The 13071-nt window shown below is 41.2% G+C and overlaps 1 protein-coding gene across 2 annotated transcripts in view; it reads right to left on the reverse strand.

The window, feature by feature from the left end:
* Positions 1-213: 213 nt before the first annotated feature.
* TRPM3 (transient receptor potential cation channel subfamily M member 3) overlaps positions 214-13071 on the reverse strand; it is a gene marked incomplete at both ends in the record, with an annotated part of 425131 nt that continues 412273 nt past the window's right edge. For both annotated transcript variants that reach the window (XM_082497003.1, XM_082497004.1), the window contains 4 exons: positions 214-1663; positions 9751-9883; positions 11118-11317; positions 11866-12016. In XM_082497003.1, the coding sequence (XP_082353129.1) occupies positions 214-1663; positions 9751-9883; positions 11118-11317; positions 11866-12016 (1934 nt within the window). The remainder of the gene's footprint in view (positions 1664-9750; positions 9884-11117; positions 11318-11865; positions 12017-13071) is intronic.

Here is a 13071-nt window from a genome sequence, read left to right on the forward strand (position 1 = left end):
CTCCCTTTTTCCTTAAGTGCAAATGTCAACTGGGTCAAGATGCAGTAACTCAGTGGGCGATGCTGAGACTGACAATGTGCTCCCTTGACCGGTGGCAAATGCCAACTGGAGTTGGCGCAGGGTGACGTGAGGGTTTTTTTTTTTTTAATTCTGCTAAGAAAAATGGACTGGAGAGCAGATGACCCTTAGACTGCCGGTGAGCTTTGTCTAGGCCTAGCTGTGCTTGCTTTCAAAGCTGCGGAAGGCTCCTGTTCTTGACAGTCTCCTCATGGACAGGTTGTCCCCTCTGCTCTCTGGTCGCGAGGATTTACTCCTCTGAAAGGGGTTTCGCAGGCCTGTTGTGTTTCGCTGCCTGTCAAGTTTGTCGCTGATAGAGTAGCTCTTCCGCGTGTGCTGTGCATACAACATGTTGGACTCCTCTGCAGAATAGCTGTTGGCCCGCTCTATTTTTGGAAGTGGGATGCTATTGGCCAGAGTTCTCGTAGCATTGCTGTCTTGAGGAGATAAGGGGATCCCCTTCTTGTCTTTGGCCTCGATATCCTCATGATCAGAGCTTGGGTGGCTTAGTTCAGCTTCTCTCTCTGGGTGGCAGCATCCCAAGTCCTCCACTTTGCCCCCGAGACTTCCAGGGAAACTGGCCCTCTCTGCAATGGCCTGGGGAGCGCTCACACACCTCGTGTCTATGCAGTCCGTAATGCTTGTGTACTCTGCTGTTTTGACTGGGACGCCAAGGCTGCTGAAGTAGCTTCGAGATGGAGAGAACATAAAACTGTGAGATTTCACAATTGGCGTTTCCTCCAGAATAAATGGAGTCGTAGCCAGATAACGACTGCTTTTTGATCGCTCTAAAGTGTGATACAAGGGAGGGTCTGAATCCCAGGGGATTTGGCAATCTGTGATTTGTGAATAGTCTGAAGAAAATGCTCTTGTTTCTATTCCAGAGGTTTCCTCGTAATCAAGACTCCTGCCAGAAATTTTTTCACCAGGTGTACTGCTAATGTACGCGCTGTTAGCTAAAATGGAAGAGGCTATGTGTGCCTGCAGAGCGGCATCTCCGGTACCAAGAATATTTATGGAGCTGTCGAGAGGCTCTGTGTCAGAATGCATCTCATCCATGGCAGAAACGTAGATGTCTATACAAGACGAAGGCCTTCTGGAGTCTGGGGCAATCGACAAAGTGCTGGTAGGGGCTAGTGGAATCTTTCCTTCTTTTGCTATTGAGTGGGAACTGATAGCTCGATGCAGGCTTGGAGATCTTTCCTTAAAAATGCTTTCAAACTTTTCCAAACCACACTTGTCCTTCATATTGGTTGCATAGAAAGAGTGGCTTCGCATGCGGGGCGTGATTGTAGGAGACGTTGGGGACATGGACTCCTCTCCTGTGGGATCTATGCTCTCTTGAAGCTTGTAAGTATTTCCTTCCTGACTATTGAAGCTACTCTGCCTCACAATGTAGGCTGCATCAGTACAGTCAGATGAGGTCCTGGATCGTATCTTGGTTGTCTCACCTCTCTCTATGCCAGTCAGTTTTTCTAAGGCGGTAACCATCCGTCCCATCATATCTTCCAGCTGAGCAAGCCTGATGTCAACAGTCTGCAGAGAGGCCTTCATGCAGTGCTCTCGCTCATTTACTTCTTCCAGTCGCATGGCCATGTTCTCTACCCTTAAAAAAGAGAAGAATTAAACAGATTAATTTCTACAAAGCAGTGATGTTCAGCTAATAGGTCACCGAAATAAATAGGAACAATTAGGTCTTAAAATTCAAAGCCAATCTACACCATCTCATCTGCTTCAAAAGCCCGCTAAAAGAGGATCAGCAAACAAACACCACTCACTCAGGAAACTGCTCCAGTGGGTTAAACTAGGGGTGTCTGCTGCGTTAATGTAGAGGGGGTTTTGGGTGTGCCCTATCCCAGGGACAGGGGTTATTACGGAAATATTACTATGATCTGCTGCCTCTGTGCTGCCAAAACTTCTAATCAGGTTGTTATGAATGAATAATACTTAGAGCAGATGTCACGTGACATTGTCCCCAGCTGTGCCAGAGGCAGGACCACCGCCGTTAACTGCAGAACTTAATGAAGTAATGAAAGTGGGCGATATGCCATAGAAGGAGGGTAACATCCCATTGTTTTTCTGGTGTTTGCACCAGATTTACACCAGCTAGTGCTATGTGGACCTAAGGAGATAGTTTCTTTGTTCTCTGATTATTTTTTAGCTCAGATACATAGAAAAAATGTATTAGCTGTTGTGCTGAATGTAGGTAATATCAAGTAAAGTATGCATGAAAACTGCAGGGAGGAGAACACTGATCAAACCAAATACAGCCTACAATAGGGTACACACATTAAGATTGCTGCATTACCGTGATTGTGTTTTGGGTAGTCTGTGTTAATAGTTTATGGATTGAAATGCTGGATTTGAAAGTTATTATTTTAAAGTTATGATATCATAATATATAAATAAAAGTTAGATTAAAGTATTAATAGGTAATAATTGATTGTGCGATCCTAATTTAAACTTCAGTATATCTGTTCTACACTGTTGATCTGTCTCATTTTAAAATGTTTTCAACTTTAAGTTAATTTTGTACTAATTTATGCCTATGGCTTTCAAATATTTCAATTTTCTGGCTTCTAAAACACATCTACTGAAGGATTCATATGGAGTCCTCTAATTTTACACAATGACATTGCTTTTAGCACATATGAAATTTCTTCTCATAATTATTTTCTCTAGTTGTAGTCCCCAGAGTAGGCCAGGGACTCCATTGTCTGCCAAAGAAGTACTAAAACCAACACATTTATATAGTTATCTTTGTCTGATTTTTAACATTACAATTCTGGTTTTCCCCATTCCTGTGGATGCTGAAAAATGAGCAGAGAAGCGACAAATACCAAATGGCAGGATTTCCACACTTTTCGCAAGTCCCTCACTCTCTGCCTCTTAGTGCAATTCATACTGAGATGTTAACAGGCACCCTGTCAATCGTAACCGGGATTTCTGATGAGATAAATATCATCTTCTACTACTGCTAGTTGACTCTCCAACAGGACGAGTGACCTGGAACTGGCAACACCATGAACACTCTTACTTGCCCAGAGGGAAGCCAGATTTTAGCAATGAATTGGGCAGCATTAATGCCTTGTTAATTAATGCGCAGAACTCTAGCTGGTAAAACACTGAGGTCTGACTACCTTGTGGTGATGAGCAAGAGCAATCCGCCTGCACAGGAGAGGAGGGAGGAGTGTGACACCACTCGCTACAGCAAGTCTCACATTCCTGTGAAACATGGGCTTTTTCTGTTGAAGACTGTGAGCTTTGAAAGCACAAACACAGCAGATCAAATGTAAAGCAGTAACTGTATTTCTGTCATAAGACTTCGATACATGAATGATCAAGTAATCACCACTAAGAAATGAGCTGGTAGTTTTGAAGAATCTCATTCTACTCATCTTATTATCATTTAGGCACCAGTCTACCTCTAGTTCTGCCAACTTTTCCAACAAAACAGATTAACGTTTTTGCAAGCACAGGATATAATTCCATAGTGAGAGAGCAGTTTATATGGGACGCAGTTGAATTTTCCCTCATGTTATTACTTATCTGAACTACTATTTTATAAAAACAATTATACTTTTGAAATATTTATCAGCTAATAATTGAGTGCCTTGTCACACATTCAGATTCTGTAACAACTGCTCCAATGTGATGAACAGATATAACATCACAATTTTAGGACTGTCAAATATGTGGAATAATTTGAGAAACTTCCTGGATTTTACTTGATGAATGCCCAGATTACGACCAACAAAAAACATTCACCCCAGCAAGAGTTAACCAAGAACTGGATTTATTTTTATTTTTTTTTTGCTTGCTTATTTTGAGAGATGTACACAAATTTTTAATGCAAGCATAGCCAGTTGAATTATTGCACTTAATTACATATTTTTATCTGGGATATGAGTAGAACTGTCCATAGTGAGATAAGTTTTGCATCCTGCATTCATGCGGGGGCTACGCAATGCTAATGAGCACAACTTATGCATCCTAAGAAGAACCTAGAGTCATACCTCGCTCGGACATGTTCATATATTTGTCCTGCCTTCCCTGAACATGATCTACTAGCTACTGCCAGAGGCACAGAGTGTAAGGCTGGTGGTACTGCTGGCCAAGATGAAGAGAGACTTCTGAGTTACATGGTCTCTTGGTTGCTATGGAAGTAATCAGAGGTATGGAAGTAATCGGAATATCAGAGATGTGATTGCATTGATAGTACTGGGAAATTTATACAGACACTCAACAAGATAAGGATAGTGCAGTACAGGTTCAGAAACCAGGGATAACCAGACATGTATGTGCATAGATAACGGAGAAGTACATACGTGTATTTACACAGGAAAGCTTGAGTGATGATGATCTCCTCCAAACTCAAAGCTATTAGCTGAATTTAGTCACCTGTTATTATACATATTGCATATCGCCACTCCCAGATTTTTTAACAAATATTTGTTCTTTTAATTAGTGATATTCTCTTATATTAATTTGATGTTAGTTCTGCAATCATTCATCACACAGAACAGTACCATGCTCTGGGAATAATACTACTAGAAATACGATAAATTTGCATCAGCCAAACACTGTGGACATAAGAGAAATACAGTCATAATTTTGTCCTTAAAATGTTTTAATAAGTGAAATTTTCAATTTTCCCATATTGTTGGATGATCTTGCACTCAGAGAATAGGCAACTAGAGCTGTATTTCTTTCAGGAACAGTTTTGAATTAGTACACTACTTCAAAATAAGAATGCCCAAGTTTTGCTTTGGTTTTTTTTTTTTTTCCCCCCCCCATGTGTATCGGGGGTAGTATAAACCTTTTGGCAAATCTCATGATATTCATGTATGATGCCTCCATTGCACCTGTGTGTTTCCTTACAGCAAGATTTATCCAATGTATGAGAAGGTGCCAAGACATCCTAACAGATGGAAATGAGAACAGAAAAAGAGGAGGCTACATGTAAAAAGTGCATGAAGTGTGTTCTGCTGAGCTCAAAAATTTCTAATAGTGAAACAAACATGGACCATCTGTGGACAATATTCAGTAACCAGGGAAAAAAGAAAAGCTCAGAACTGGGAACCTGGCAAAGAATTTATATTACCTGTGATGAGCCTTTTTAATTATGGTTTGGGAGATGATAGCTTTTGCTGGCATTCATTTTGGTTATATTTATTTTTAACCTTTGCACATCAGTTCGTCAATAATTTAATTGAAGTAATGATTTAATGGGAATAAGGCACTCCTTTCAGAAGCAGACGTCTTAATTGAATGCTGGAATTAGCTTCACAAGTTCCTTTGTTGAACTATGTCCATTTTTAAGGCATCATTTATACTCAAAATCCATTTCAACTGCCACAAAGACTGTAGATGCTGGAAGTCACTTACAGGGGTATCCACCCTGCTTGTTATAGGTGCCTGTAGAATGGTTTTATTTAAATAAAACATAGACAGCAGTTCCCAAGCCTGTAACAGGCTATTGGTACTTTGCCTGACATCTCTTGGTAAAGCATTGCTGACGCAAGGGGCTAGCCAATTTTCCCAGGTGCGGTGGTTTCTGCAGGCTAGGGACATTGGGTAGTCCTGGCTGCGTTCCCATCTGCAGCCTAAGACCACTTAACTCTTTATGACCACAGAGAGATGCTGCCGGATTCACAGACCTTTCCCACTGTCACTCCACATGTATGGCTGGATCTCGTGGGCTCAGTAGCAGCCTTTTTACTAACCCTAACCGACTTATGTGCACTTCAGCCTGCCATCTCTGAAATCAAGATAATAACCATGTCTTCATTCGCATGGATGCTGTTAGTGAAATTGCACTGCAGACTATAGTGCTGTAGTAATGGACACCATATAGTACCGAAGATGACATAATAACAACTACTTCAACCAGCTTATCTGCTTTTTAAATACTGTTAGGATGTGGCCCGGCTCCCCTTGGAATCAACAAGAGGTTTTGCATTTGGTTCGAAATAGTCGAGACCTATCCATGTGGAAAAATGCCTACTGAAGAGACTGTCTCAGTGGCTTCATGCCGAATCAAGAAAAATAGTGCGGTCCTTTTTGATCATATTATGCATGTCTCTGTGCTGGTCAAAATGTGCCACTGGAAGTTTCACCGTGATTAGAAAGGAAGGCCCTCCAGGAAAAGTTGTGATTCTTCTGCTGCAATGAAGTAAATTTTTCCAGTTTTGCTTTTCTCACTGGTCTCCGGGAGATCCACCAAGATTTGCCTCAGCTGATAAATGCAGTTAAGGGAGACACCTTACGGCTTTGTACCACTTTGTATTTTTCTGCCTAGTCAGTCACTTCCTCTGATGTGTATCACCAATCTGCTGCTGCTTCCATGTGCCTGTGTGAGATCCTAGCTCGTGAGCTACTCCTGCAAGTTACTTCCCTGGGGTCAGGGAAGGACAAACATCAAGTGTCTTTTCATGCTTTTAATTTCTGAATGTGAAAGGATCAGGTAAAGGAGAGATTCTGTGTGGTGATACTAAATCTGGACACCTCTGTGGTCTTTGTTACAAGATAAGTAAGGTGATTGCTGAACCAAGACAGACCCACAGGATGCCAGGATGGACTGTTCTAACATGAGAGTATAGACAAGATGCTGTGGCCCTGACCCAGCACGGCCACTGACCCTTTAGCTGAAATCATTCATTTACACCCAAGTCAATGCAGCAAGAAACAGGATCTCTTGTTGTTTTGTTTTTCCAACCTCCTAACCTGCCTCTGGGACCCATCTACGCTGAGCCTCACAGCAAGATTCTGTTCCCACCTCCCATTTCTCTCCCAGTGGCAGCCCTCTGCTCCCTCTTCCAGGCGTACTGGGCTTCACACCTACGGTGTGCAGCTGGTCTTCCTCCAAGCAGGACCTGGGGCACTCTGACAAATCCAGCTTCAAATAGGAGCTGCTCTAGCAAGAGGTGAGCATATTTCAGATGCGTGGTGGAGAAGGAAGTCAGTGAGCAGTCCAGGTCCAAGTGCAGGTACGTCACACAGGGCTTGTCCCAGCCCTTCCTTCTCCTTGACCTTAACAGCATCCTCAGCTTCCTGCAAATGTAAGGCCTTCATGGGGAACTTCACTCACATTTGCAGGGTTTTCTGGTTAAATTTTACAGCAAGTAAAGCTGAGTTAATTGGACAGATGGTTAAGCTGACGTCTCATGGCTATAATGTAGGTATTGTGCTTGGTCTACTACTACGTGACTGGACATTGGAAGAGAAACTGTAGTCTTGCATTTTCTCTGCTTTCTTCTCTTTACATCTTGTTAATTGTACAAAGATATCTCTATATAGAAAGTATAAAGTGCAAATCTGGAATTTAAATATTTGAATGTCCCACAGGTTAGAAAGAAGAAGTTTTGTGTTTTAGATTAAGAACACTTCAAGGGATACTTCCCTGGCCATAATGGCAGGCAAAATGATAGACCTGGACGTCCACTTTTTAAAATGTGTGTTATTTAAGATACTTAGATATCCCTGATTCCTCAAACATCTTTAAAGTGTTCCTTGGATCTTTGAAGTATTTGCACTTGCCTTGTGTGGTAGAGCACCGCAGTTGGTTTGGCAAGGAGAGAAGAGAGCTATTATGAGATGAGAACTGCATTCACCTGGGATTGCATTGCTGCAATGCGCTTGTGCCCGGGAGTGGCCTCTGTACCCCATGGGGTCGCTGCCTGGGTCTTCCTTACAGAGCTGGGGTATGCTGCTTTGCACATTACACTGTTGGCTAAGGTAAACAGGTTTTTAAAGAACTATTTCTCTGCGGGGCTCAGGTGCTTGGCTTCATTTGGGATTCATAATCATGAACTCTCCTCTGGAACGAGGTGCTTTAAGTGGTTTATTTAAAATAGAGATAAGGGCTATTTCCTATAAAACAGGGCCAGCATAGAGTGCAAAGGCAGACTGTTATGTATTAATTTTCATGGACTTAGAGCACTTTCCTAACATAGGAGAGGTCCCAGCTAGGTTACTTCTTATTTACAGAGGCTTCAAGCATACCTCTTCTTTCCTTGGCCAACAAAAGGAAAGCTGTGCCTGAACAGAGATTTGAACCTGCATCTATGATTTTCAGGTTATTTCTCTGACCACTGGACCATCAGAACACAAGAAAAAAAGGTACTCAGTTGGGCCACAGATCAATTTAGCTCACTATCTTACTTTGAAGTGTATGTAATTCTTCCGCCCTTATATTCTCCAGTCTCTAAACATTTTCTCCTCAGGAACTTCATCAGCTCAGTATGATCTCTATGTATTTAGCAGTCCTAACTGGATTTCTCTTCCATAAGCTTGTCTAGTCTCTGTTTGAACCCATGTGGACTTTTAGCTGACATCATCAGCTTCTGCTAGACCTCATCATCTTTCAAGAATTTTCTCTGTTCCACTACTTACTGCATGATAAAAATCACCTATTTTTGTTTATTTTGAACCTAGGCTCCTGCTAGATTAATCTGTTGCTTCCCTGTATCTTGTTCTGGGAGAGACAGCAAACAATTGACTTCTACTCATGCTCTCATTGCAGTCATAATTATATAGACCTCCATCATTTCATTCCTCGTTTGTCTCTTCCAGACCAAGCAGAGCTGGATTACTTGGCCATTCTTCATGAGGAAGCCATTCCATGCCTTACCATACTTCCCCTCTAATATCCTTTTCTAAAATACGTGCTTTAGGAGTGCTGCTTTGAGTAATGCAGATGATTAAAGGATATTATATCTGCTAATCCTGCTCTGGGGTAGATTTATTTCAAAACCAAATTAAAAGCATGTTTCCTTGCCTACAGAAAACATATTTAAGGTGTAGCTGTATCAGGGGCAGTGCTAGAAGATTATGTGTAAGGAGAAGAGTATTATATCTGTGTAATCGATTATGATGACAGCTCAACTGACCTCTGTTATTCAAGTTAAAGTGGAGTATTCAGGGAATGGAGTATTCAGGGGTTCATAAGTTTTATGGATATCTGACAGGATATTGCCCTAAAATATTTATTGGTAACAGTGCTATGAATCAAACAACGAACTCTGTCTTCAAAATTTAACTCTGTTGCCTAGCTGCTGTGTGATGAAAGCATATAAGCCCCACAGCAGATGAACAGATTTATGAATTTTTAGGACTGAAAAATTTGAAGCCTGGCAACTTCCACTAAATTAACGTATTACCTTTGTCCTCTGTGCATTTCATTGCTGTAGGTGAAATGTCTAGTTCATTTTAAATTAATGGCAAGATCCCTGTCGCTCTCAGTGAAATTAGCTTACCTAGCAAGGCCGTCCTGAAACAAGTCTTGCTCTTTATCTGAATGGCTAGCAGGTCAGTGCTAAAGCCATACTTTTCTTTGAGGAAGTCTCTTTTACTCTCCCGTTGTGTTCTGACCACTTCTACACTTAAAGTTCTGCTTTAAGAACTGACACGCAAGGGAAATTTGTTTCTCACTATGTCAGTTGTGTTCTCATACAAGTAATACAATGTGAAAAGATTCGTGTTTTCAAAACTTTGAGGAACGTTTGCTTGAGAAAAAAAGAAACAAAAAGAGAAAAGAAATTCACCACCTTTTATCACTCTACTTTTTAGATAAGACTTATTAAAAAATACCTCAAATGTTTCCCTTTTCAAGAAAAAGAAAGGAAGGGTGAGAATGGCAACAGAAACACATTTCCAGATCAATTTATAAGAGAACAAACAAAAAAAGTGCACCTTTCCGAAGTGACACGGATTCTTTCATCATTGGAGGAATTGAATCTGTCATCCTTTTCTCTAAAATATTCTTCTATGCACTGCTCTTCAAAATCATGGACTTTTTTCAGTTCATCCTCAGTTATGAAAAGTTCTGTGGAAACAATGGGAAAAGTGTGATTTTGGCAAGATTAACACATGAAATTAAGTACATTCTTCTTAATGCAGAATTCATGGACTAAACTTTCAAATACAGGCTTCAAATTTATCTGGCATTTTGGTATGAAAGCAGATAGATTCAGCTAATTACCAAATTAGTGGCTGCAATTATATATGATTCTGGAGACAGAAACACTTAAGCAGGCAAACGCTGAGCAAACATGAATGTGTTTTGATTGCATGAGATCTAAACACAGCTGCTGGTCAGGTCCTGGAGAGATGGTGGGAGCCAAAGCCCACCTGTAACTTAATACAAACATAATCAAATTAGCAGACTGCTAGTAAAGGAGTCTGAGAGTACAGAGGGTCTACTTGACATGGCAAGAGCTGGTATCTGCAGGTAGCAGCAAGGGCTGTGGCAGAGAGTGTGATGTGAGTGAGAGAAGAGCAGGCTGGTTGCACTTGCATCTCCAGTGCCATCACATGGCTCCAGCTCCCACGTCATAGAGAAGTGGGCTGTGGCATGGGCTACTGTTGGGAAGACATGCACATCCCTTAGCTCCCTGCCTCCTGCATATATATTGGGGGAAGTGGAGATCTTCCACTTTGAAGAACTAGATAGAAAAGAGGAGAGAAAGTGTTATCAAAATAATCTGACAGGTTTTCCATCATGCTTATGGGAGTTCATATTAAAGTGTCTGGAGAAACTACTCCTCCAGTCTGAGTCAGTGTCAAGGAGAGAACATGTGTCTACAAAATAATTGCTTCTCACCATCTCTTAGCTTATCTAGGCAAAAAGTGTGTTGGGGGGAAGTATGTGCTGTTTGCTCAAAAAGTAGGAATGCGCTCTCTCTGCATTTTCAGAAATAAAACTGAGATCTGGAAGTGTGATGGACTGTAAGAAGAATTCCAGCAATGGACTGTAAGAAGAATTCCAGCAATAACAGACCTCTAGCAACAGCAAAACAAACCCCTTTGCTTTGAAGGAACGAAGCGGGGAACAACCCCCCAAAATCCCAGAAAAACATAACCTCATTAACACTCTGAGGAGAACTAAGGGTTGGGCAATGCAGGTAAAGCTAACTAATTCAGGTATGATTTTTGCAGTTAAAAGTAGTTCGTTGCTGGAAAGGTTATCAAGGTGCTGGACTTAGCCTTTATTCATGTCAAACACTAGATATTGCCAAGGGCATTGGAAAGTCCCACTCTGTAAATTGTCTAAGGCTTACTTAATCCATAGTCTCTCTCATCTGGGTCGCTTTCATGCTTCCGCCATCTGCAGCAGAGGTGTTGGAATATCATAGTCATATGGCTGAAAATGATCAGAGGCGGTGGGAGAACAGGTCTTTCGTGAAATGTCATGATTAGCTGGTATCTTTGAAACTTCCATACTTGGTTGGATATGGATTTGACTTCAAAAAATGTATTGCTAGAAGGCAAGAAGAGGAAAATAAGATTGAAGTTGTTTTGGGTACGTTGCTGAAGACGATGTAACAGCACCTTAACTAGACACATTTCACTAATGGTGGCAAATGTTTCCTTGTCACAAAAAGAGGAAGAAAACCAAAAGAAATTAGTAAGTTTGTGCTTCATCAAAGCACAGTGGCAATCAGCCATTTTTAAGTATCTTAATACTGTGTATGTCTGCTCGGTACAACCACTGAGTCTTGCAACAACTCAGACAGGAAAGTGTTTTTATTCTTGTTTTCCATATCGGAGTGAATGTTGCCATGACTGAACTTTAAATCTTTTGGCTTGTCTGCCCTGCTTCTCATCAGGTGTCTGTCCTTGGAAATGAGACAATGTGAAGAACCTGGCATTTCCCTTATTCCCTGGAGACAAACTACTGCCTCTTTACCTCTTACCCTCACATCCTCTGAAAATGGGTTTCAGCCAAAGTCTTCAGCTTAGCAGACTTCTTATGATGTGAATAACGTCCACCCCTCCCAAGTCCATACTTTGCAATGTGTCACTTACTTGAAAACAGCAATGAGGAGGTTCACCAGAAGGATGTTTGCAACCAAGAGGTAACAGGCCATGATGGCAGGAACGATCCATGCTCCTGTCTTGCAGGGAGGTAGCTGGATTATTTTGCCATCTTCTCTGGTTTCATTTTGACCACAAGGAGCTGGGAACAACAATGCAAAAAAAAAAAAAAAAGCAAAAAGCAAAATGGGAATGAATCTTATTTTTTCAGTGCTTTTTACAGAAATATTTAAATATTTATAAAGGCCTGCCTGCCAAAGCAATATCTTCCAAATAACAGTGGCATTGATGCTCCCCCTAAGAAGTATGCGCTTGCTATCACAGATTTTCCAAGCTGCAGTTCTTGTTATTGTGTGTTATTTGCCATGAATATCAAGATACTCCCCTCAGAAATTACAGAAGATATGCCTGCTGTGAGTAAGCTGCCTGGTTACATACAGCTAAAATATCATGGTACGCTGGTAGTAATTAGTGGCTGTGCAAATAGAATGATCAAAATGTTTAATCCTGGAAGAAAGCTGATGTATTATTTTTTTAATGGTGAAAATTTGGTCTTTGTTTGATTGATGGAAAGGGATGTGATAAATACCATAAGGAAAAAGAAGTACTTGAAAGTAAATTAGAGCAGACATGTAATGCACTGCCCCAAGCCCCTCTGGGACATACTTGTAATGACCCACTGCTATTAAGGACTTTTGACTGCATGCCTAGAAACAGTGGGGGAGATTATCAAGTCTTTACTGTACCAGGTGAGGGGACATGTAGGCAGCAGAGTTGCCACCTGTTTCTTCCCTGAATGCTTTGGAACCAAAACGTTCTCAGTATTAATGTTCTAGAACTGAAGTAAGGGGAAATAAAACATCGCAAAATAGTTTTTCTTGCTTACTTTTTTACATGCCTTCATATGCTGTTGTGGGTGATCTGCATTGGCAAGCGTGGGTTAAGTTTATGTCTTTCTAGCCTCAGTCCTAGTGGTCCTAAATACCTCTGTAATTAGCTCTTCAACAAAATAATTGAAGAAGCAGCTTACATATACAAACCATCATAGTAAGTGCAGCACTATAGCTAGCTTCTCCTTGCCCCCTTCAAAAAGAAGTTCAAGTGAGGCATTTTCAAAGTGCTCAGCACTGGCTCAGTTCCTGATGAACTCAATGAGAGTTTCTCACTGACTTCATGGACGACAAAGTTTGTCAATGC

This window comes from Vanellus vanellus, assembly GCF_965231255.1.
Source record: "Vanellus vanellus genome assembly, chromosome: Z".
In the NCBI taxonomy this organism is placed as follows: domain Eukaryota; kingdom Metazoa; phylum Chordata; class Aves; order Charadriiformes; family Charadriidae; genus Vanellus; species Vanellus vanellus.